The sequence below is a fragment of the Varroa destructor genome, unplaced genomic scaffold (assembly GCF_002443255.2).
Source record: "Varroa destructor unplaced genomic scaffold, Vdes_3.0 BEIS01000002.1, whole genome shotgun sequence".
Lineage (NCBI taxonomy): Eukaryota > Metazoa > Arthropoda > Arachnida > Mesostigmata > Varroidae > Varroa > Varroa destructor.
In genome coordinates, this window is record NW_019211455.1 from 49,987,134 (window position 1) to 50,010,848 (window position 23,715).

The 23,715-nt window shown below is 43.0% G+C and overlaps 2 protein-coding genes across 14 annotated transcripts in view; one reads left to right on the forward strand and one right to left on the reverse strand.

Annotated features, from left to right (window-relative positions):
- LOC111245892 (sodium- and chloride-dependent GABA transporter 1-like) overlaps positions 1 to 8,474 on the reverse strand; it is a 29,885-nt gene extending 21,411 nt beyond the window's left edge. Inside the window, exons 1-2 of one of the 2 annotated variants that reach the window (XM_022794856.2) lie at positions 5,465 to 5,575; positions 4,865 to 4,955 (exon numbers count right to left, since the gene is read on the reverse strand). In XM_022794856.2, the coding sequence (XP_022650591.1) occupies positions 4,865 to 4,943 (79 nt within the window). In that variant the 5' untranslated portion in view covers positions 4,944 to 4,955; positions 5,465 to 5,575. Of the gene's footprint in view, positions 1 to 4,864; positions 4,956 to 5,464 lie in introns of both variants that reach the window. The other variant, XM_022794855.2, reaches the window with a different exon arrangement.
- The window catches only part of LOC111245893 (uncharacterized), a 30,509-nt gene that overhangs the window by 1,120 nt on the left and 5,674 nt on the right, over positions 1 to 23,715 (forward strand). For 7 of the 12 annotated variants that reach the window (XR_015322468.1, XR_002671515.2, XM_086981912.1 and 4 more), the window contains exons 2-9: positions 9,552 to 9,996; positions 10,724 to 12,069; positions 13,084 to 13,196; positions 17,730 to 18,047; positions 19,751 to 19,815; positions 22,555 to 22,716; positions 22,972 to 23,224; positions 23,458 to 23,668. Coding sequence is in view for 10 of the 12 variants with exons in the window: in XM_086981912.1 (XP_086838038.1) it covers positions 18,008 to 18,047; positions 19,751 to 19,815; positions 22,555 to 22,716; positions 22,972 to 23,224; positions 23,458 to 23,668 (731 nt within the window). In the remaining 2 variants the exon portion in view is untranslated. Of the gene's footprint in view, positions 1 to 4,989; positions 5,254 to 9,551; positions 9,997 to 10,723; positions 12,070 to 13,083; positions 13,197 to 17,729; positions 18,048 to 19,750; positions 19,816 to 22,554; positions 22,717 to 22,971; positions 23,225 to 23,457; positions 23,669 to 23,715 lie in introns of those variants that run through there. The other 5 variants (XM_086981914.1, XM_086981913.1, XM_022794858.2 and 2 more) reach the window with 5 other exon arrangements.

A 23,715-nucleotide genomic window follows, 5' to 3' on the forward strand; every position in this document is an offset into this window, starting at 1 on the left:
CAGACAGACCATGGAAAAAATATTCATTTTTTCTCGTATATCACTGCTAAGTTTTGGCGCACCCTAATCAAGACCTTACAGCGTCACAACTAGCCAAACAATGCATCTATAGAGAATCAGCTGTTTAGTGAACAAGGTATCCAAACAAAAACACGTTAGCCGTAACACGCCGTGGTCAAAGGAAACACTTAAAACTCCGGCGATTTTGATGCTACTGACCGACAAGTTAATCAACGGCGTGGATCGTACGCTTAGCTAACTATTCACTATGCAAGCGAACGTTTACAAAATACGATTGAGCTTCTGGCAGTCTCACAAGAAACTATACCGTACGCATTTGAGTATTCTATGAAACGTCCCAGTGAGGCGGTCGCTACGCCCGTCTTTTTCCTGAAAAAATGTCAAAAAAACCTTATAATGCGCTAATAATTAAACGTTCAAAACTGTAACCGACGGGCCATTATTGGAATATGGGGTGGGTTTCAGTTTATACTGCCCTTAACCTGTGTGGCCTAAGGAATTTCGTTCGTAAGCCAACAAAAATGAATGAGTTACATTACGCAGGACAACGGGGTATTACAGGATATCACAGTTTTGGTCACCGGCAGCTTGGATTCTCTTTGATCCATTGCAGTCGCTCACGATTTGTACCGGCCTAATTGGACCAATCTCCAGAGATAAAATTACTTTTGCCTGCTGTGACGTAACTGGTGGAAATTATTGCACATATAAGCTGTCTGGGTAAGAAAAAGTGCCAGCTTAGTTTAGCGATGTCAGTCACATGCTGTGGACAAACAAGGTTCTTCTAGACACCAGCATAACTGTTTCTGGCGACTGTGGTCCTGCCCTGCTTCCTGGAGAAGGCGCGTCGTCCGATCTGTTGCAGACCAAATCGCTCTTAACAATGCGTTGTGTCCTGTAACTTTGAAACGAGGCCGTCAAACAGAACAAGGTCCAGTTCACCAATAAATGGAGGAAAAAACGTTATGAAACGTGTCATCTCCGTCTAAAACCTAAGGCGTGGAAACGTGCCGGTTGCAACGTGGACAGTTCTAGACAGAAAGATCCCACCTATTTTTTCTTGCCATTAAAGCTACAATGTACGCTCACGCCCCACTGTATCTGACCAAAGGAGAAAATGTGCACACGCCTAAGTTCATTGATCATAATGCCAGCTTGCTTCCAGCTCTATTGGACATGGCGCCGAGGGATTCTAAACAGAGATAAGAATAATGTCTGCCTTTAACTGAGTCTTATATATGTATGAAGTAACACTATTCTTTCTTCTATTTGCCTGCCTCTTTCAGCGTAAAAAAAAAGACAATAAATAAATGTCTAACTAAAGATATAGCTAACGGTGTGGGCCAGCTTTCGAAAACAGATTCATCGATTCTAAGCGGTATTCTCTGACAGATTATAGTTTACAAGGCAGCTTATTGCCCGATAGGTCGTTGGCAACGTCACTGATATGGGCCAATATTAACAGCCTGATGTGACATAGGGCTAGTTAAAATAAATCCGTGTTTTCATTTGCAGAAATGATCTTTGGGTAGGCAGGCAGGCTAAACGGTTGAGCCAGTTATGAGCTATCAAGATAGTGCGCGAATAAGACAAACCAAGCATAATATATTTGTATCCGATTTTTTCGATCCTAGTTATTTGCTCAGTTTTATTTTCGATGGAGAGAGGATAAAGTTGATTCCTTTACCATCGTTAATTCCAACTCAGGTAAATGCCTCTCCATAAACTCTAGGGACCTGTTTATAGACATCGGTAAAACAATACCTTTGCTTACAGATTAGAATATAATTCTGCGGCAGATTTCTCTGGAGAATACCTGACTAAGATTCAGTTTTGTTTGTAAAGGAAAACAGCTATGCTTAACTAAGGCGATATTAGACATAGAAACGAAAAGCAATTATTTATTAAGGTTTTTTTAAGGGTCGAAATCGTATGCAACGTAAACTCTTCGTTGTGCAGCCTCAGGTCACACAGGCAAGAAAAAGAAGTACGTGCACGACAGTGTACGAGATATAAATGTTAGGCCCAGTCGATGCGGTAGTTTGGAAAATTGAAGCGTAAGGTAAATCAGAAATTTCCGGTTGAAACTCTGTTAGCGACGTATGATCATGGTAATTATGGTAAAGAACGCTAAGGATATTCGCTAGACCAAAGCTATTGTACTACTACCCAGATCTGCCCCATTGGTTTGTATCAACGATGACCGTTTTCACAAACTAGTAAATCTCTCTGTTTAGCCTCTTAAAGGTGTTAGCCCAAGAGAAGTATCGGAGAAAAAGGTTGTTGTGTTTATGTCCCTTTAAGCGTCTGCATTGTGTAGTAACGCATGGGAGATTTGTGCAGCAGGCTAGGCATATCCCAATAGATATCGATCGTAGCTCGGCCTGTTGCTCTCGATGAGCAAGCAATGATTTTCTCCACATGAATGCTCCGAACTATGGATCTTTATGGCCCTCTCTCCCGTACTTTTCTAAGAGTCGTGTTTGAGCGCCGACGGGAGAACCAGCCTGCGTAGGCCATTCTTGTCATAAGGCGAAGTAGAAAAAATCTAGCAGACAATGCTCTAAGAAATGATTGTGGGGTCCGTTAGCCAGGAGAGGGACAGGAGATAACTCTGTTAGATACGCCGTTAGACACGCGTTGCCTAGGACTCCTTTGCCTGGTGGGATTACGAAAAAAAGCACAAAAGAATAAAGAAGAAGCTTCGATCAACCCGATTATGTGGGTTTTAGTTTGCTTTTTAGTTGGGCTTTAGATACTTTCTGGCCAGGCAATAGGTGATTGTATAGTGTTGCCTTTAACCATAAGCATGATAGATACGAAAAATACACAGTGATGAGCCATTAGAATGAAAAGCTGCAACGCGCAGGCAAAAGCGACTTCAACCCTGGTAACATTTACTTAAGCCCGCTGTTTATGTATGTTAGTGCCCTAACAGTCTACAATCTGCTTTCGGTTTGGTACGCAACAAATGGCCTATTGAGAAAAGGCTTAGGGTGAAACGAGTCGGAGTGCTTGAACAGTGCGCTCAGGGTGTGCTGTTGCCAGGACCAACAAAAGCAGCAGGTTATACACTGGTGCCTTCGAATCTGAGCATTGTAGTGAAGAAATACTACGTAGAGAAATACGTTCGTATATTAGTCTGTTTCTACGTGAGGGGGTAAAAAGAGGGCAAAAAGCAAATGATAGATAGAAAAAAAAAAAAAAAGAAGAAGTTGAGACAGTGCTAAAGCGCAAATGACCATTGTTCAGCAGTGAATTTTTACTATTATTATGATAGGGCTGGTTGGGTAGTTTGCAGCGTACATACTATGCGGCCGGAGAAGGGCTATGCACCTAAAGAGGCTTGATTTGCTTACGAGGATGGCTAGGTAGTAACAAGCGATGATACCCTCATACGTGAGGTAGCTCAATAGTGGAAAGTGATACGGTCCAAATGATGCCTTGCGCGTATTCTTGTAATAGTATCAAATCAATCGTTAATGTCTGAACCATTATTGGCCAGACGACATAGCTATACTTCACAGCTTTATGATCGCACTAGAACAGAGAGTGGCCATAGACTCAATATAGTCAAGCTCATAATTATACAGAATATATATATATTAATACAGAAGATCGGTGAGTAAGCGTAATATATATATATATATATATATATAAGGATATTTTAGTGAAGTTTAATACTAAATGTTTGAAACGTGTATTAAAATTTTATGCAACATTAACATATAATTTGCATACTCAGTAGTCTACGTCTCCGGTTGATACCTACCTACTTGGGCTTTTATATATAGTGTGTTTCAACAAATTATATAAGAATAGTGCAGCTAGAGGAGGGCAAACTGGCTGAATAATTGATTAATATATACATATGTATATGTATAAATCATCGAGTGCTTTTAATAACTATATTGTTGATGCTACATTTGTCATCGTTCTATTTGCTCACTCATTCATTACTTATTATCTTATATTATATATACAAATATGTAGCTTTACATCGAAGGTTGCTTTTGTCTGTCCTGTTCGCCTGATTTCTTTTTCATGACTAATGAAAACCTAACGCAGGTACGGTATAGTCCTATTTGTAACTAAAAAACATGAAGTCACTTTGTACAATTCAAGTACCGTGGCAGATGGGTGTGCCAACGCTAAGGACACTCGCTGTTTCTTGGCGGTAGTCGCAAGCGGCAGTAGTAAAACGGGTTAAGGGGCTTTGAGCACGACGGCGTGTTAGATTACATAGCGCGGAGAACACTACACGGCAATCACAGACAAACCACTATCCGCACGGGTGCCCAGTATATTCTTTGGGGCGCTCCGAAGCTGGAACAGAAAGACTATACATAACGAAGGAGTTTAAAAGGGCAATGATTCATAAAACAAAAAAACAAAAAAAATAGATCTTGATTACGATAGGGGCAAGTTCATCACTCCCTCGTCTGTCTACTCGATCTGATTCGTCGCGTCGTAACGGTCTTGTCGTAAGAAGACTCGATCGTCTAGACAGTGACGGCTGTTCTATAATCATCCGCTGTTCTTATCTCGGCGCTAAATCTACCTCATCTACAACAGCAAACATATAATTGATACACACATACATGTCCACACAAATCTATTATTATCAGACTGATTTCATTACAGTGACGATGGTCATTTTGATGAATGCCGTGATGGTGGTAGTAGTGTGCGATAAAGGAGAGGTTGGTTAAAGGGAGGCACGAGAAAAGAAAGCATGCAAGAATCGTAATTGTTGGGCCTGCGCGTTCATCTCTAGTTATCCTCATGCAGAAAAACATTAAAATATGGGTGGGTGAATAAAACGTCGACAGACTGACATTACTTAGCTTGTTCATAATCGATTGAAGTAAATCTTTAGTATGGGCGCAGACTGAATACATGTCGAGAGCATTGCATCGCATGTTGAATCATATCTGAATAATGCAAAACATTTAAAAGAATAATTTTTGTTGTCATATGTATAAATGGACACTGATTGAAATCGGTCGCTCTTGGCTAAAATATCGTAATTATGTAGGATTGCCACGTTACTTAATAACACAGGTAAGAATCATCTAGTGACGTGCCCGAACAATTGCCAACGTACTCTTATGCGCGACTTCTAGGTCTTCTCAACTTGGATAATGCAACATGTTTGAAACGTTCAACCCTTGCAATATACATGGCTGGCCATCGCACTTCGTTGTCTACTCTTCTCCCCATAAAAAAAATGTATGTATGTATGTATGTATGTATATATATACATGCGTATCCCCTAACATTTAATCACAAGGCAAGAACAGAAGATGTTTATTCGAATTGTAGATAAGCCATCTTAAATAATGAACAAAAATTGTAAGATGCAGTGGTATCAGTAGCAATAATTATCATCATGATATTGAAAACAGTGATGGTATTTGTTCGCTGGATGAAACGCACTTACCACCGCCATTCTCGTAGGCAAGGTACGGGAATCGCCAAACGTTGCCGAGTCCGACAGCGTAGCTGACGCAACCGAAGATGAAATCGAGTTTGCCCCCCCAGTTGCCGCGGACCGGCAATTCTTCTTCGGAGTCGCCAGGCACGCACTTGGCGGGCAGGGGTCCAGCTTCCTGATCATCATACACGAGTTCTCCTTTGCCATCATAGGCGAGCTCGTAGCGGGTTCCACCCGCACTATCCTGGCTCTTCATCAGTGACTTCTGCCCTAACCGGGCTTCAGTTGAAATCCTGTCTCCTGTTGTTTCCGACGCACTGTCCGTATGCAATTGTATGATGGCACCGATGACTTTAGAAGTGGGTCAACTTGCCACCTACTCCCAGCACTGGGCAAATGGTAGTGTTTTGTTTTCCTTTGTGCGGTAGAGTTTTTCTGGGTATTTTTTTGTTCGGACGGCGTTCTTTCCACAAGTTGTTATTGGCGGCAACCCTCCCGAGACGGTGCTATCAACAATGATAGGTTCGGTGCCCTTTCTTCAAGTATTCCTGGTTTTGCTCTACGGTCTCTAATATCCGTGCAGCTGTTGTCTTCCTCGAACTCTGCTGAATTCTATTCGCCCTGAGTTTTTTCTTTCTCCAGTTGTACGTAGAGATTCACCGCCAGTCCGACCTTCTTTCCACTGCTCTCGGCAGCGGCGGCGCCACCGGCAACTACACTGGCGGCACTCACCCTGGCCGTCGCCGCGTTCTGGCTGCAAAAGAGGCGGCGGTACCTGGCGCTGCTGCTGCTACTTCGGCCGTATTCGCGACTAGCGCGACTGGTGTAATGTTGCGACGGCTGCTGCGTCGGGTGATCCTCTTTGCGGTGTTGCCGATCGTGGCGATGATCGTCGGTATCGCGATGTTGTTAGTGCCCGAGTTAATACTCTGGCTGTGGTCCCCTCTGCTGTCTATGACGACGACGGCGGCGGTGGCAGCGGCAATGTTTCTCTCGCTGCACTCTCCTAGTAGCGGCTCGTCTCGTGCCGCCGCTCGCCTTCGGTAGCTGCGGCCGTCGCTGCTACACTTGATGGTGGTGTTGCGGTCGCTGCCGGCGACACCAGCAACCCTTGATGTTAATATCGTTGATGTTGACGCTTGTGTTCGTGATGATGGCGCTGTTGATAGTGACCTCAATGACGACGCAGATTCTGATGTCCTTGTTGCAATAGACCTGAAAGACCCGACTTCCGGGGGCGTCCTTGTTTCCTGTTGCCGTTCTGACTTGAGCTTGGCTGATGCGGACTCACCATAACCGCCGGTAGAAATGATAAGACAGCGGACTTTGATGCCGTCTGTGCGGAATCGATGACAACCGCTGCTAACGTGTTCGCTTCTGTCCAAGCAGTCGTAGATAGAAGTCGTACGACAACAATATACAATTATCTAAGGGGAAGGTGTAGTGACTGAACGTCTCAGAAGCCACCTTAGGACTTGTGGGCCTGCAGGCTCCAGAGGCACTATCCGTTTACGACGTCTTACGAGATCTGGAGGAGAGGTAGAATGGCAGCTTTTGCTTAACGAAGCCGAGACGTCGAAATGCTTTCTGACACAATACGGCGGGATTGCCTTTCACGAAATAAATAAAACTGGGGCCTATTAATTTAGTTAATTATGTATCTAAATGGATACACACCTTCTCGGGAATTGGGTTAACAGATCGTACTATACAGGTTGTGTTGCTGAACCACGGCCGGTGACAAAGGCGCTCGTTAGGGGTACAGAAATAGAGCTCGCGCAAGGGTACAAGTAAACAGGCTGTGAAGATCAAACTGCGTCCAAAAAAGCATCACGAAGACGTCTTGTTTAGCCGCGAATGCAAAGGCGTATTGGCTATTGTCGTAAATGCAATGTGAGGTGCAATCGCGTGATCCTGCATGATAAACGCAATGCGCTTAGTATTAGGTCGAGTTTGTTTGTTTATTTCTTACAGTTGTATTCGTGTTTGGTCGAAAAGAACTGTAGTTCTAACTAATAACGAATACTTTTCGCATAGGATCAAAGAAATAGTAAGCGGCTAGCCGCGTGAAGGCTTCGGTATGGCAGACGCTCACAGAAGACGAAAGAGAGAATTTCTAAGAACTCCCATCTGAAGTTAATAAGTTGAATGCCTTAAATGGAACGCGATGTACCGCTGCCAGAAGCCAGCTATCGAAACGATAGGCGTCGTTTGTAATCGAACCCAGAAAGAAGCTGACAGTGAAGGGAGACAGAGCCACTCAAGCAACGATTTATCCGATGACTCAGGATTGGGGCTCGATAGTGACGTACGCTTGAATCGAGTACATGGCACAAACGAAGATGACAATGGCTGGCATGTGCGTATCGTTATAGTTCACTGTGAGGTCCACCATTGTGGAAAGTTAGCAAGTCATTGAGCCTCCTGCGATTGGTTTTGGCGATATCTCTCGTCAAGATCTGATTAAGGAGTTGGTGAAAAGCGTAGCGTATGGTACGACTCACCTATCGTCATTAACTATAAAAGATCGCGGCTTGAAGACACACAGTACTTGAGTCCTCACTGGGTGTAGATAAGGACAGTGATTCGCCTGCGCAGGCCAAATGCGTTACTAAAACGCTAAATCCGTCAATCAAAATTAGTCGTAACAGCAGCAACAATAATACAGTAGTATCTCATCTGTCGTCCAACACGTATCCACTCACTGAATCGGTCTGTCAGCTATGGCGCTTCAACCATCACTATTTTCTGGGGTCTAGGTCGACCTTCGCAACCTTCATCGTCACTTCATGCTTTGCTTCCGAAGCAAATCGACAGCAGGCCAACTGATGAGACTAGCTAAACAGTCACTTTGCTAACGTCATATAATTCATTCAAACGCTGTCCCATCAGAGCCTTAGGTCAACAAATCCTAGCAGCGTGCGTTAGGAGCACTTGATCCCAACAGCGTGACACACTTCGTCTGTCAGCAGCCGGAGAGGGTGCTGGTGGGCCAGAAGCAACAGGACTCAACGGGTGCTAGTAGAGGCAGGCCACAACGCCTTAGTTGAGCAGTCAAATGGACAGGCGCGGCTTTGAGGCCGGTTAGCAGACTGGTGTCGTGGGTTGGGCATGCACCGTTCGGAAGGGGACGGGGGGGGGGGTCGAAATCGTATAGAATGTACCAGAGATGGCGGAGGGAGGGCAGGTAGGCACCAAGCGGCAAGGACGCCGCTGCTGTTGCTGCTCCCGCCGCCGCTGTCACTTGGGCGCGCTCTAAGAGAAATCCCAAATGGAGGAGGGCATGAGGCCTAACGTCCGCCAAGGTCGGGGGTACCGACACCTTCGCTGTCGCAAAGGCGGCGATGGCAGCACACACATATAATGACTGACACGTAAAACGAATTAATTGAACCTCATAGACAACAATCGAACACCCTATAGGCACACACAAATAGGTGCGGCAAGAGGCATTTAATTTGCCGTGATGCACTGGCTTTGTTTCCTATAGAAATAATTATTTACTAGGAGTTAGCTTGTTATCGGTTTAGGGTTGCTCAGGTGGGAAAAGGGGAGACGTTAATTAGATAATTTCAGTAGTAAAGTATTTCTGCGTAAGTAGAGTTTAAAAGTATTCAATGGTAATGATAAGAACTGAAGTTATCTTTAATGTTTTGTAAATAGAAAATGACAACTCATTAAAGAGCGCACTCTTTATCCATATCTAAGCGTGTATTTATCTAAGATACGAATCTCCTAGGATTCGATAAAATTACCTGGATCGTATTCCCTGTAAACATCGTGCCCGGTTCAAATTTTTCTTAACGATGAGCTGTGAGTTGGACACATGTACTTTAGACGCCTTACCTAAATTACTTTCTAACCAGTCAGCGATTACTGAAAACTGAAGGGACTCTTGTTGTAATAGCCTTCATTCGGCTACGAAGCTTGTTTCTCGGCTAGGAGGCTTACTCAGTATTTGTAGTGTTGTTGAATCCTTGATGCTCTTGTTTGGCTCCACGCCGCTCCATTGCTCTTTTGTTTGCCGTCGAAGGAGATGTTAGGAAGGCTGAAGCAATATATCCACCTCTCTTTTCCCATTTTTTCTTTACAGCTTTGAACGTGCCAGAGCAGCATACAAATGGGTGCATTTGTAGAAAAACTATATAGGCCTAGCCTATAGAGTTGAATGGCTGATTAAGCTAGCGTACCGTCATCGTCAAGACTCAGATGTCAGACGACAAAATACCCGCTGACGGAAGAGTAAACCAGAAAAAAAGACTATCAGAAAGAGCTATTGGCAGTATGCCATCTAAAATGGTACCTTTATGAGGTAGGCTCGTCGAAATGTCGTAGTGATTAGTAGACTAGGCTGCGTCCTGACGCGGACCAGGCTGTGGTAGCGAACGCCGTGGAAACCTTTCAAGCGACACACTTTACAACATCATCCCTTCGAGATTTGTTGCTCCTGCCTCGCGACTGCCCCCTTTGGGTGTCCGAAAGAAGACCCATCTAATCGAATCGAAATAGTCTTTGCTGACTAACGATTGAAATAACTGGTAAATATAGTCGTGCCACATGTAACTTATATGAATCTACACTTCAGACGTAATACTTCAGTAATATTGTCAGGTAATAAGGATCATCAGCTGTTGCTTATATCACGATCGAGAGAACAGGAGGAAAGTAGTTATCGACATCGAAGATAGCGACGCTGTCGTATACTCACAATATCGTCACAAGGGCAAATTGGATTGCCTGCAGTACCAGCATTCGCGTTTAAAATGCATTTATTATGGTGTATATAGTACCCTTTAAATACTACCCATATCCGCCCATATTTAGCCACGTATGAGTAGAGTGTATTATCCTATTCTATTGGTTAAAAAATTGCCTAAAGCCCTATTCGTTACCTGAGTCGCTCAGGTACCGACTTGTTCAAAAGAGTCCTGGAGCGCACGCAGGCCTTGTATGTTTTCCGAATGAAATTCATGTTACGCCAATACCATGAGTGAGGCATTATTTTTTAGCAGTCTCGCCATTTATTGTACTTATGTTTCATTTTACAGTTAGCAGACTATTGGAAAATTGAATTTAGCTCTTTTTTGCTAAGAATATTATTACTTTTACCGTAATTATATAGTTACATTATTGAACAGAAAAATATTCGAATTGGTTTTTTTACCAATCAATTTAGACAACACAATGTCATTGAACGGTGCCAGTTGACAATCGGCTGGTTTGAGGCAGAATGGTACTAACACTGATACATTTCTGGCGATGTAGATACTAAGCAGGTACCTTGTCGCTGCTGCTGCTTACGGACGCATTGAACAATCTGACTTCTAAACCGATGAAGGAAAAAAACACGTACGTAGAGAAACTGTATATGGAAGTCCGGCTAAGTAAAAATAGATATTTGCACCCTAGCTCGGTATGTATAAATGTCGCCGTCACACACTGTGCAATTTCAACCACGTACCCTATGCTGTTCAGCGCGCCTACCTTAAGTAGGCCAACAGAAAACTCAAGAGAAATTTTCGTAAAAACATCAAATGTCTTGCTGCAATCGAATTTTATGTCTATCCACTGTAGGCGACAACCATGTCAAATGTATATTCTACTATACGAACACTAAGCGATCGGTAAAGTTTTTTTGACGGCAAATAAAATTAGCGCACAGTTTACGAGGGATCGATGTATTTTTTAGTCGTTTTTTGGTCAATTTTTGTTTCAGTTAATGTTTACTTCGATTCCTGTTACGAGACCCTAATTTCATTAGCTAATATTTGTTTCGCTTGCTAGCTAGTGTCAACCTGTCACTCAATATCCCTGTCACCAGATTACCTCAGACGACAAAATTCGTGCAATACGCGAAGTACGTGATAATTCGACAACTACGTTTGTAGTGGACCTGGCTGCCAGCGCCCCCTGGTCGTGGCCTAAGGAGTTTGTCCTGGGGTGGTGAGGAAAGCCGACCACCATTCCGAAGCAGCGGGCTGTCTGTTGGTATCCAACACGACTGGCGCGCCATTCTCCCTCCCTCTCCCCTCTCTCTCTCGCTCTCTCTCTCTCTCTCCGCCACTAACAAATGCAGCCATTGTCTTTTCGTTCGCATATTTTGCTAGTCTGATTGTATCCTATGTATTGGCTTAAAGCGGTAAAAAGGCTTGACGCCACATCTACGCTGGTTTAAGGTGAGCAGACGCCTGCCTGCCGATCTACGCGTCCTGAGTGGGAGCAGGCCTAGTTTGCCTTGCGTTGTTTTTCTATTTGGACAAATAGACAGATAGCGCCGATCACGTGACTTTCTGGCGGTGGGCAACTGTGGGGCCGTTGTTGCGAAAAGGTTGCTGCTGTTGTAGCAAGAGCAACAGTTGCCGACATAACACAGAAAAGGAAAGGGAGGGCCCTGTGACACATCGGCACAGTGTTGTACAAGGTATGATGGTACCAACAAACGCTGAACGAGCGTATCAAGTAACGTACCCTGACACCCTGTGGAAAGGGAAAGGCAGATGGAGCTCCTTTAAGAAAAGGAAATTGCATCAGTAGATCTCAATTAATTCCGATAAGGCTACGGTTCGAATGATGTGTGGGGCTATGTCCTCGAGGAAGACAAGCATACGAAGGTACGAGTTATATAAAGCGACGGATTTGTTAATTAGGGATTGTTATTTAAACGTATATACATATATATTATGATCAAGTTGCACCTTGCCTCAAGACTGGAGTTACAAACCGCACAGTTGTAAATACGTGAACACGTACGTAGTATGACAGGAAAAGCCTTTATTATTATTAAAGAAGATGCTGTTCCTCGGAGAAACAGTGTTGTCTTAATTTTGGATCTATCTATCTGGAAGGGCATCAATGCATTGCAGATTGCTCCATACGTGTGCATAGGACATAGATAGGTCTAAATGGTTGAACGGAATGAAGTTGCCTTATTGTTTCCAGCCTAGATGCAGACGGTTGATGAAGGTTACGTTATCCGCCTATAATGCGTTACTCTCTATCTTATTACGAATTTATTTCCATGAAGAACAAGAAGATATTAGAAATGAACGAACAATTTTGCATCAAACGATTATTTTATGTTCCTGTAGAAATTCTGTTCTGTTCTGTTTTGTCCTGAAATCGTCGCGTTTCTTGGCAGACAGCTCGCAAGCTTTATAAAGGTCCAACACTGCGAGCTGAATTTTTTTTCATTATAACCTGACACAAGTTGTTATTATTGGTATTACAAACATAGTAACGTTCACCGTACGCAACGCAAATGTATAGCTTATATGTAGTTTTCTCCGCATAATTTTTGTACAGTCGCTATAATCTGGTTGCGCATCGAAACCCTATCTGTATTGTTTTGTAATATTTCCCTATCTATGTGTTGCCTGTGCATATAATTTAGTTATGACTCATTCTAAAACTCTCGCTAGGTCGTCACGCACCTTCCGGTAGTCGAACCTCTTCGCTATACAAATTTAGCTTCCTTCGAGGTCGCTGCAGGGATCTGATAATGTTGGTTTAACAGCCCTTCAGATTGTTGACGATATAACGTGGTATAGTGATATAACAATTACGCAGGTGACCATTTTTGGACTCACATCGTCCATTACTAATAATAATAATTGATTATATTGCAGCGGTAGCTTCGTGAATCGACAACGTAGCGATGCGGCTGGTAAAGGTGACGGTAGCGACGACAAAGACGATCACAAAATCGGAGCCATAGAAAAAGTGCTCTGTTAGCTCCAAGGTAGGCGAAAGCAGACGACGTACGATGTTTAACCTGCTGCTATGTCTTTTGCAAAAAAAAGCGCAGTTTCATTGCTAGCGAGGCCAATTATCTGCAGAAAGGGGCAAGACAGCAAGGCCGGGCTACATCTGCTACAGGTATCCACTATCAGCGGTTCTAACATTAGTAGCAGCAGTTTATGTCGTCAGCTGCTGCCCTCTTGGCGGTACGACCATGTCTCAGCTTTATGGCCAATCTGTCGCTGTTCGTCCCACCATCACGTGCTGGCCACCTCTCGCTTGGAATCAGAGACGCCAGCCTTTAACCCCAGAGGGCAAGTCCAGGGAGGTGATGGTGACGACGTCGGCGCTAGCGGTGGCTGTGGTAAATGCATGATCTAAGTAGCCAGTAGACGAGTGTGGTTGAGGGCAATGTTACCGCCAGTAACGACTGAGCCTGGCGCTTCTACTATTGTCTAAGGGACGTCTTGTTGCACGACTGTAACAACTAGCGACGCCATTTTGTGTAACGCATTAAGACGGGCAGACGTTCGTGTCTGTCAACCTGAGAATCCTCATGGAAAGACCGATAGCGTGCCGAACCGTCATTGCTGCCCAAAGTTGACCAGCATGATCTCACCGCCTACCTATCTCTAAGAAGCAACTACATCGTTCGTCAATGTCGTGGGACGGCTAAGCGGACGGACATGGAACCGAAGATGGACTACGATACTATTTGCTATTTTAACCGACGGCAGCTGAACAATACTAAATAGTTGCTAATGAATTGGCGGCGGCGGCGAGGGACTTAACTGGGTCTATAACTTTGGGTTGGCCTACCATTTCTGCCGTTACGATCCTCGATGACCACGATCGAAATAGCCCTCGAGGGAGGAAGAAATTGATTTCCCTTACTTCACCCGATTCAGGTTCTGTGTCACTGCCGCAATATCTAGGCTGTCTCTGGTCTACCCGCTACCCTCGCCAGAGAAATTCGACCAACCGAAGTTTAATCATCACATAGCGGCAATTGTGTGTAGGATTAGGTGAGACAAAACAGAAGCAAAAGTCATAAAGGCTAATGGAAATTTAAATTATTTTGTTTCGTTTTGGAAAGGTGCGAAAGGCAAAAGTTAATAGAAACAAGGCAAGCTAGTGAACGCTGGCAATCCTTTGCTCAACAAAGAACATCGGTAATTACATTAGGATCTAATATATCAATCTGAAAGCCGATTTCACTCAAATAAATAGACGCATGGGTATTATCGTCAGCGGCAATAACGTATATTTCGGCACTAATTTTGCCCGATCGAAATAAAACTTAAAGGCGCGAGTCTCTGCGCGTAATAGCGAATAGCGAGAAAGCAACCTAGAACTTTTGGAATTACAAACTGGGTGAACAAGGCTCATTGCGTTCAACAAACCCATTTTTGAAATTATAAAAGTTGTGCGATACGACAGCATAGTCTTGTTTTTGTATGTGTTAGGTATCGATGGTATAGGTGTAATGACACAATTGATTATAGATAAAAAGGGTATTTAAGATCTATCCTGAGGAGCCAAAAACTATAGAAGACGAAAGCTCGCTAGCAAATGAACGGCATATTAATAGACAAATTGAAAAAACAGATCTCCGATATCCTTTACCGGTCCGTTTAACGACAAACACGGTTGTGTTGCCCCAGCATCTCGCGACACATAACATCCACCATCTCATAAATTATAACTACTTTACACAAAGACGCATACGTGTAATAATGATAACGGAAAATTACCAAAGCTTTTAGCACCGTAATGTGATTACGGGATTTATGATGTCTCGGTCCTCGAGTGCGGCGGAGGGAAACGGTCGGTCAATCACTCGCATGTGCTGCCAGTTGATGATGATATATGGACAGTGGCAAAAACAATATGTCTAAATACAACGTCGTTTTCTCAGTATTGCGTAGCGGACATCGTTTGACTATAACTGGACTAACAATGGCTGAAGTATCGTACACATTTTTGTAGCTAAGTTTCCAAACTGATCCTTCGAAATTCTGCTGGTTCTTCGATTTGGCCATGGGGTTTCATCTCTTTTTGAAACTGCTTGGGCTGAGGCGGCTACGAACGTCCGAGGAAATGAAAAGGGTACCGAACATCTTAATGCTCTTGATAAAAGGGGATCTATACTAGATGGCTAACACTGGGAAGGGAAAAAAGAATCAGTACATTTTTTATTTTCTTCCCATTGTAGACAAAGGATAACGTCATGGCAGTATAGGAAAGCATCAATTATGTAGAAAAAAACGGGTGGTAGTTTTGGCTGCGTTCTTTACAAACTAATAGTATTGCGTTGCTCAGCTCCACTTCAATTCTTAAATAGCATTTTTAGAGACACTCCATCACCGTAGTAAAGAAATAGATTCAATTTGGGATAAACAAACATGTGATCTGGACTTCTATACCCAGCGCAAGCTCAGCAATTTTCTGCAAAACCAAGAACGTACTGGTTCGTTCTCAGTTCACTGAAACATAATACTACTTGCAATGCTTATCAGTAACCTGTCTTCATTTTTCTTAACCTCGATTTTATTTTTTTGTATGGCCTACGTCGATGCTGTCAAAATTAGCAAAATGTCTATGAAGCAGTGTAAGTTAAACGCGGTCCGAAGAATCACCGGGTCCCTTTTGCAACTAGAGTCTCCGATTACATTATATTTTGCGACTTGTCCACCATACTCCTGCAGCAATCAAGATCAGCTATTTTGTCGACACGACACTTTAGTTCTGATAAGATTGATGTATGTGGCGCGCAGTTTTTAAATCTGCTGAAATACGTTTGTTTACTATTAAACATTTGAAACTCATCCTCATCGAGGTAGAATGTTATGTTAAACGTAAACTCTGCAATATGTATCCTTGAAGTTTAGTCATTTTTGACCTATTAAATATTCGGCTCCTCATTGAGTCCGATTTGCGTCCGGCAAGGAGACATAAATACCTATGCTGTACCGCAGCCCATGTTTCTTGGCAACGAATTCTTATCAAAGGCAAACCATAATATTATCGATCTGGATTCCATCATTGGTAAATTCCACTAAAATCATTACATCTCTTAGAAGACTCAACCCCCCCCCCCTCAAGATGTTAAAGCGCAGTGGTCAACAACCCTAACGACGTAAGCACCACGAGCAACGATAGCGACGACGATAAAAATTATCCTTTATCTTCTAGTCGTTAGTCTTAGTAAGTCCTTAGTAGGAGGTCTTTAGTAGGTGAAGCGCCCGGTAAGTGGGATAGCTCATGGGTAAGGGGAAAAATATGTGGGGGAGAGACCTTGGCGTTAGGTTACGAGCACTATTTTTTCGCTGAGTCTGGATCAGGCCCAGTGGAAAGTTAGACCATGGTCACAGGGTTTTCGCCTGTGAGGCCATGATAAGCATCCTTCTATCGTTAGCGGGAAAAACAACCGGCGTAAACCCGTTCACGTAAATAGAGAACTGTTGAAGGGAAAGGGATGGTGACTTCATGTCAAGATAGAGGTTAGCGGGGGTCCGTCGATATTCCTAGAAGCGTGTGAAACGCCCCTTTGGGCGTTCTGGGCTTCGGCCGGAGCTGTAATATTTCCATTTGGTGCTCCGTAGCGCGAGCGCCTGACCGGCCGGAAACCGGCTCTGTTCCATGCAGTATCTTCTTCTTCTTCTTCTCTACTCTATAGGATTTGCTGCAGGTACAACAGCAGCGTTTGATTATTGACAAACAGAAAATCTACTCACTCATCGATTTGTTCTGCCGCAGTGTATGTCGCAGAGGCTAAATTACTGAAACTTTTTCAGGCATGATAAAAGAAAACGCTGCTAATAACGGCTGTACTGAAAAATTGACCCGGGCAGTCCTATCGGATTAGATCTTCGTTACCAATGCGGTCTCGATGGCAACAGTGGCGACTTAAAAAAAATCAAGCATACATATAATAGTATGTTTGCACCGATGCACACGCCTATGAAAACCTCTTCGGAACGAAATAAGTTCTACACTTATAGCCTTGAAAGCAGAAATCTACTGAACTCGTTGCAACTAAGCTGCAAAACGGTAGTATATATCTGCCTATTTGACTGCGAAACTGTTGTACTCAACAATGGCGGCCAATATGGTACGATCACAATGATAACGACACCGTCCTCTCTAGTTCGAGATAGCCGCTATTAATGGTCACGGCCTCAGATTTACTATTACGGTCACTGCTAACATTGGACAAAAGGTTCTACAGTCTTTCTTAAACAGTTAATATCTGGCTGACTAAGACAAATTCAGCAGTTTCTCATTATATATATATATATATATATATATATATATATATATATATACGGTACATTGTCAACACTGCTAGCAGCTCAGTTTTTCTCTCTATTTTTTGTATGTTAACTTCAACTAGACAAGATATCTGTGATACACGCGATACCGTCCTGCTCGCTTCTCCTTCATCCGTATGTGCATATACATTCATGTAGACCTAGTCGTGGACAGCTGGGCTTCGATGCGGAGTAAGGCCTATTCTATTCGCTCGATACAGGTACGGCGTGGAATAGCAGTGGCAGTTAAACAACCCCTGTAATAGAGTAGGCTGAAGTTGCGAGCAGACGGGCGTGCGCACCGTTCGATCTAGTTCGCCCCATGTTCGTTTGCCGACTGGCCACCTTCGGTCGTAGCGGATCACATTCATTAAGCAACGCGCTCAGATACTGCTGCGTTTCGGCGGGTTTCTAAGGCAACCGTCTTGACACAAACGACAACCCATTGCGTTTCGTGGCGGTGAAGTTCGTTCTCGCAGGATCTGCACGTCCCGCCGATATGCCGATCGACGGTGAAGCTGATAATTCACCTAGGATAGGTAAGTACCAAGGAGAACCAAACCAACATAAAGCTCCATCATGCCGATTATCGGCATCGTTAATGGGGGACACTTGACACTAAACACTTTGCTTTTCGATTGTGTGTGATTTCACAAGCGGTCAAAGTTGGGGGTTAGAATTAAGATTCCCTCTAATTGGTTAAAGAATTCTTCTATCTCTTAAACTATTCAACCGTGAATCATTGGATAATAGCACTATTCCAGTGGTAGTAGCAGAAGTTGTTAGAGGCCGTAGGCGAAGTCTTTCCCGAACTTTTAGCTAACAATAAGTTAGTGAGGAGGTAGATAAAGATTGAAGAACAAGCAAATAAGACACTGACTCTCTGTAGTAAGAGGGGTGAAAGACGCGCAATTCGCTCCTCGAGCTCGAGTCATTGGTGAGCAAACGTTCAAGACAGTTAAGTACCTTAGGAAATGTGCTTCCGGATTCGCGAGTTAATGTATAGAAATAAACGCAGTTCTGATGATTGATTGTTAGAGCAGTTCGGTTGGGGGGTTGATAGCAGACAGCAGCGGCCCGAATCGGGGAAGTGCAGTTGCAGGTGAGCGACAGATATTCGTTGTTAACGCTCTGATAGACGAGTCGTTGATTTGGAAATCGAGCCCGACGAGCTAGTTAGAGGCAGTACGAGAGTAACTTATACCATAAACGGAAGAGATCGTTTGGATACTCTAACGTTCGACTTAAACTATCATTATCATCATCGGTACGCTCGTTTTCGTTTTTCTTCTAGACAGTAGACGTAATTAGTGTGGCCCCGAAAGAGCTAATTACGGCTTGCGATCGTTGTACACAATACTTACTTATTGGAAGCACTTCTTAGACGTCGATGCTTTTTAGGACCCTTATACCTAAACGATGGCGTAACTTTAAATCTTAAATTTGCGGTCTGAACTTAACGGCACAGTCTATTATAGGTTAGCAAGTGTGGTACTGTGCACAGACAATATACGCGTCACCGACGGCGCGCCATTACATCCACTAGAATAACTAGTGAATAAGCATGTTGCAAGATCCTTCGCTCTGATCAATAATAGTCCATCTAATTCTGTATAGGAACCGAACGCAGCTAGAATCGCCGAACCTTGTCTTCTTCACGTCTGTACGGATCTTCTTGTGACGACTTACCACAATGAGCCTTACGTTTTTTTAAGCGTGTAGTTGCAACGAATTATTGCCTAGTGCTTTAACTACTAAAAAGAACTAGATAATAATAATGATATTGCTGTAGAAGCGAAATCAATCGCTCATTCGGTCAAGTTAGCGTGTGGTATTATTACCCACCCATTTCTCAGGCCCAACTATTTCTAGGCAGCAGGGAAAGCAGGCTAGAACGGTCAATCAATTTATTATCACATGAATTTATGGAATAAATTCAATTGGTTTAACTATTGTCAAACTATTATTTAGCTGTACAACTTATTCGATAGACACTTACTACAGTAACTACACGATGAGTTTAGGTAACTAAACTGTGGGTCTCGCGTGACTATTTTAATTGGGACTTTTTTCAGATATAGGTTGTTTAAAGATCAGCACATAAAGTAGCTCCAAGCGTGGAGCTGCAGTATGTCGTGGTATAGATACGAAGATGTTAGCAGACGGTAAACTTTTTCGTTCGGTGGGCCTCTTTCTAAACGTCGAATAGAATAAAACAGCGCGTACAATTGTTATGTTCCAGAGGACGTCGCCCATAAGCTTATGCCGTGCGGAACATGTGGGCGAAAGTTTTGGCCTGAAGCGTTGGTGAGTCCTGTTTGAGTCCTATGACTTAGTGCAGACAATAGATAATCAAGGCGAGACGCATATATTGGAGATCGGCAAGTAAGAAAGAAAGAAAAAAAACAGGGTTTCAAACAATATCTTCCTGTTATAACAGGCTTGTAACAAGGGTCAGTATAGCGATTGTCATCGATCTAATACTTCTTAAAACTAATAAAAACGTTACTTTCCCCCCCCAACGATGGATCTGCCCAGACCGAAAGTTGATTTTCAAAGCGGGTTCGTAATTATGACGATCGTCCTGATTGATGACTGTACTATTTCAGTTGGGTGCCATATGGTTACGTTAGAAATGGTTACGTTCAATTTTACATTGCTTCACACAAAGTGAAACGACGTTCTATGCTATACATACTTTTCGGCTTGGGAGCTTTATAGCCAAAGCAGCGATTTGTAACTTCAAGTTAAAAAAAATCGTTCACATCGTTATCGACAAGGCGTTTGCGTGTGACCGAATCATAATTTAGTGACGAGCCCGCCAGAGGGCAGGTCTAATGCGCGGTTGGTTGTTGTCAATCAGTGCTATTATTCTAAGGAGGTGGCGAATGAGTATTTTTCTTTGATGCTTTTTTCATTCATTTTTCTCGATGGATCTGTGTGGGAAATGCGTTTCTAGTTCTCGAGGGTGCCACGTCAGGTAACCGAATTGAAATCACCTGAAATCGGCAATAGAGATTTTCGCCTCTTATCGTTCCCTACCATCCACTACTATTTGAGGGCTGGCTGGCTGGCTGGCTGGCTGGCGAATCACTTGAAAGAGACAGAGAGATGTATTATGATCAGAATGATCCATCTTCTTATTTCTGAAGTCTGTGAAGAGCACAGCGTACGGTATCAGCTGTCAAATTGGCATTGGACTAAGTAAGGTATTCCCATGTGTATGAATCAGGACACCACCGAGAGATCAAAAGATGGGACCCAAGCTGATGAACCAGACATAGCATGTGTATGCTTCTTGCAAGGCTCGGCTTAGTACTGAGCATATTGATCATAATTACGTCGTTTCTTAAAATTAAGATAGTTTCAAGAAATGAATGAATATGCAAAGGAAGCTCTATCCCAATTTATGTAAGGAGGGTGTTGCAGATATTCCCAAATCAAGATGGTGACGTGTTGCCTTTCATATGATAATGAAATTCAGGGCTAGCGTTTAACCACTTACTGCTGCTGCTGCTGCTATCTGCAGTGAACAACAAAAGCTGATTTAGGGAAACTCCGTAACTTCGGTTGAAATTAGGTTTTTTTTTTTTTTTTTAAATCTACCTTCCTTACCTCCGCTGACATGCGCACTTCGGGGGGCTGTCAATCGATACAAGCGGTGCTTTATAGATGAATTCCGTTCGAGATAATCCGAAAGTCCATTCGATACAAAAAGCTACATTGTTACCCCGGTTCAGCTAACTATGATGAATATATACATATATTCGCTAGGAATAAATTAGTATTATTTATGGTCCTGAGTTGAGCTTGTCGAATGTACCTTGTCTACACCTTCCATACGTCACTCTGTTTCCCTGAGGGGCTCATTGTAGCGGCTCTATACAATCAGAACAGTTGGAGCTCTTCCTACTTACCGGCTAAGCATAATTTTTAATCAAGAGCATAAACGAGGGTTATATTGCATAATAATAATAATAATAACAAGGGAAATACTGGTTTAATCTTTGCATGATATCGATAATTCAATGGATGACAAACATGCGTTTGCATGTGAGTGTCTAGACAAATTGGTGTTAGTTATATAAAAAGCAGTTCAGTAATAAATTCAACGTATGAATAAGTAACACTCAAGTGAAACCTCAAGCAAATTAGAAATTCGCATCGCCAATTATCGTTTTTAATTTAACTTCAATCGAACTTGAGATTTAGACATAACAGCTTTTCGTTGAATAGGATCTTTTCCATTGTACTTGGGCCTTACACAGGCTTACTTAGCACAGGCGTGATAAAAAAAAATTGTTGTTTTGCAAATTGTCGTTGTTTTGCATCCACGAAACAAACGTCTTTTAGTTATTATAGCTTAAATACGCATTTTTTTAACATTGTGTTCATGCTAAAAACAGTAATGTATCTATGACTTATATGTTATGCGACCATTGGATTATCTATGCAGTGTCGTGACTAACAATTCCTAGGTTTTCGAATACGTGGTGTTCGGCACAGATTAAACTGTTTTCAACCGAACGAGCCATCATATATGTGATTTGTTGTTATGCTGCATGGCTATAAAAATATCCCATAGCGATAACCCGAACCTGACTAATATTGGCATTAGCTTTACGTATTTCTGGTTATTTGTGTAGGATTCCACCACAGCGTCCAACTATCCTAAACGGCTTTGGAATCGTTAAAGAGAAGATAATAAGTAAATGTAATTCCATGTTGACCCGAAGAATCCATCCTTTACTATCTTTTGCATCCCTCGTTTAAGAGGTGTGTCTAATTCCAATGGTCCAATAAGCAATTTTCCAATGGTCACAATGTACGTGGCGCGACGCAAAGCGTATTATATCTACTATAATTCATTCAGGAGTAGCGTCGTATATCGTTGCGTGTATCCTTATGTGATCACGATTAGTGTGATTTTGCTTTGTCAAATGACCTTTGCCGCTTATTATTACTATTTAACTTTACTTTTCGATTTCTCCGCCGTCAATTATGTGGCCGTTTTGTGCGCACCCGTCACCGTCACATCAATGTTAGGCGAGACATACGCCCATCTGCCAGAAGTCGAAAAGCAGACCGAAGCAACTATTCGACGTCAAGTCAAAGCGGAGAGAAGCTATTATTTTGGACAATAATGTTGATAATGCTCACGAGGTGTTCACGCAACGGAGTGGAAATGAGCAGAAAAACAAGAAACCAGTGAGTCCGATAGCAGACGATACTGAAAACGATCACAACAACAAACTAATGCCGCTACCATAGCGTGGCGCCACCGCCGTCGTCGTTATTGCCGTCAATGCCAACAATAGAGTCTTTATTCATCTATTTAAACAGATATATACGATGGTATATTTTTGGTGAAAATTTTCGAAATAAGTTAAGTGATGCACAAAATATTGGCAACGAATTGAGATGGCCTTTGGTCTTACGTTACGAAACACCGCAAATTTATAGGGAGCCCGCATCCGTCGCAACGATCTTATCGGTACTGAGGCAGAAACGCTTTCGTCAAAAGCGGTGCACGTTTCTCAATCGACAGGCACACTTATTCAACGAAAACCGGCCAGTGTGCCACGTGGTGGACAACCGAAACACAAATTAGAGTCCCCAAAACAACCTGCGCTGGTTCGAAGGACACTGAACAAAAAAGCACCCATACAAGCTATAGTAGAAAAGCCGGTCATAACAACTAACAATAACAACACAGGTAACTATGACAAAAAGCTATTGTTCACAGCATGCATAAATATGTATATTTATAAGCGTACGATAACTGAAACTCGAAAGTCTTTATTGCGATAGTGTCTAACCTTATGTAAACACAAAGATATCTAGCTAGATTAGGACCGCTAAACGGTCCCACTCTAACGGCTCTTCAAGCTCTCTGGTGCATGATTCACGGTGTAACTGGCGTTCACATAACCTATCGCTGTTTTGTAGTGGCCAATCGCTCGCGGACCCCATCTCGCGGGGCACCAAGAAAACGCGCTACGGTGTCACCAGATGTAAATGGTAACGATGGTTCAGACGGGGGTCGAGGCGCAGTATCCTCTAGAAAAACGCTGTCTCGTAATTCACTTCGCTATATACCGACTATACGACGAGCGGTCTCATCGCCGCATATCGACACAAACAATAACAACAAACAAAAGTGAGTAGGACTTACTTACACGGTAAGTATTAACTAACTACTAAGTT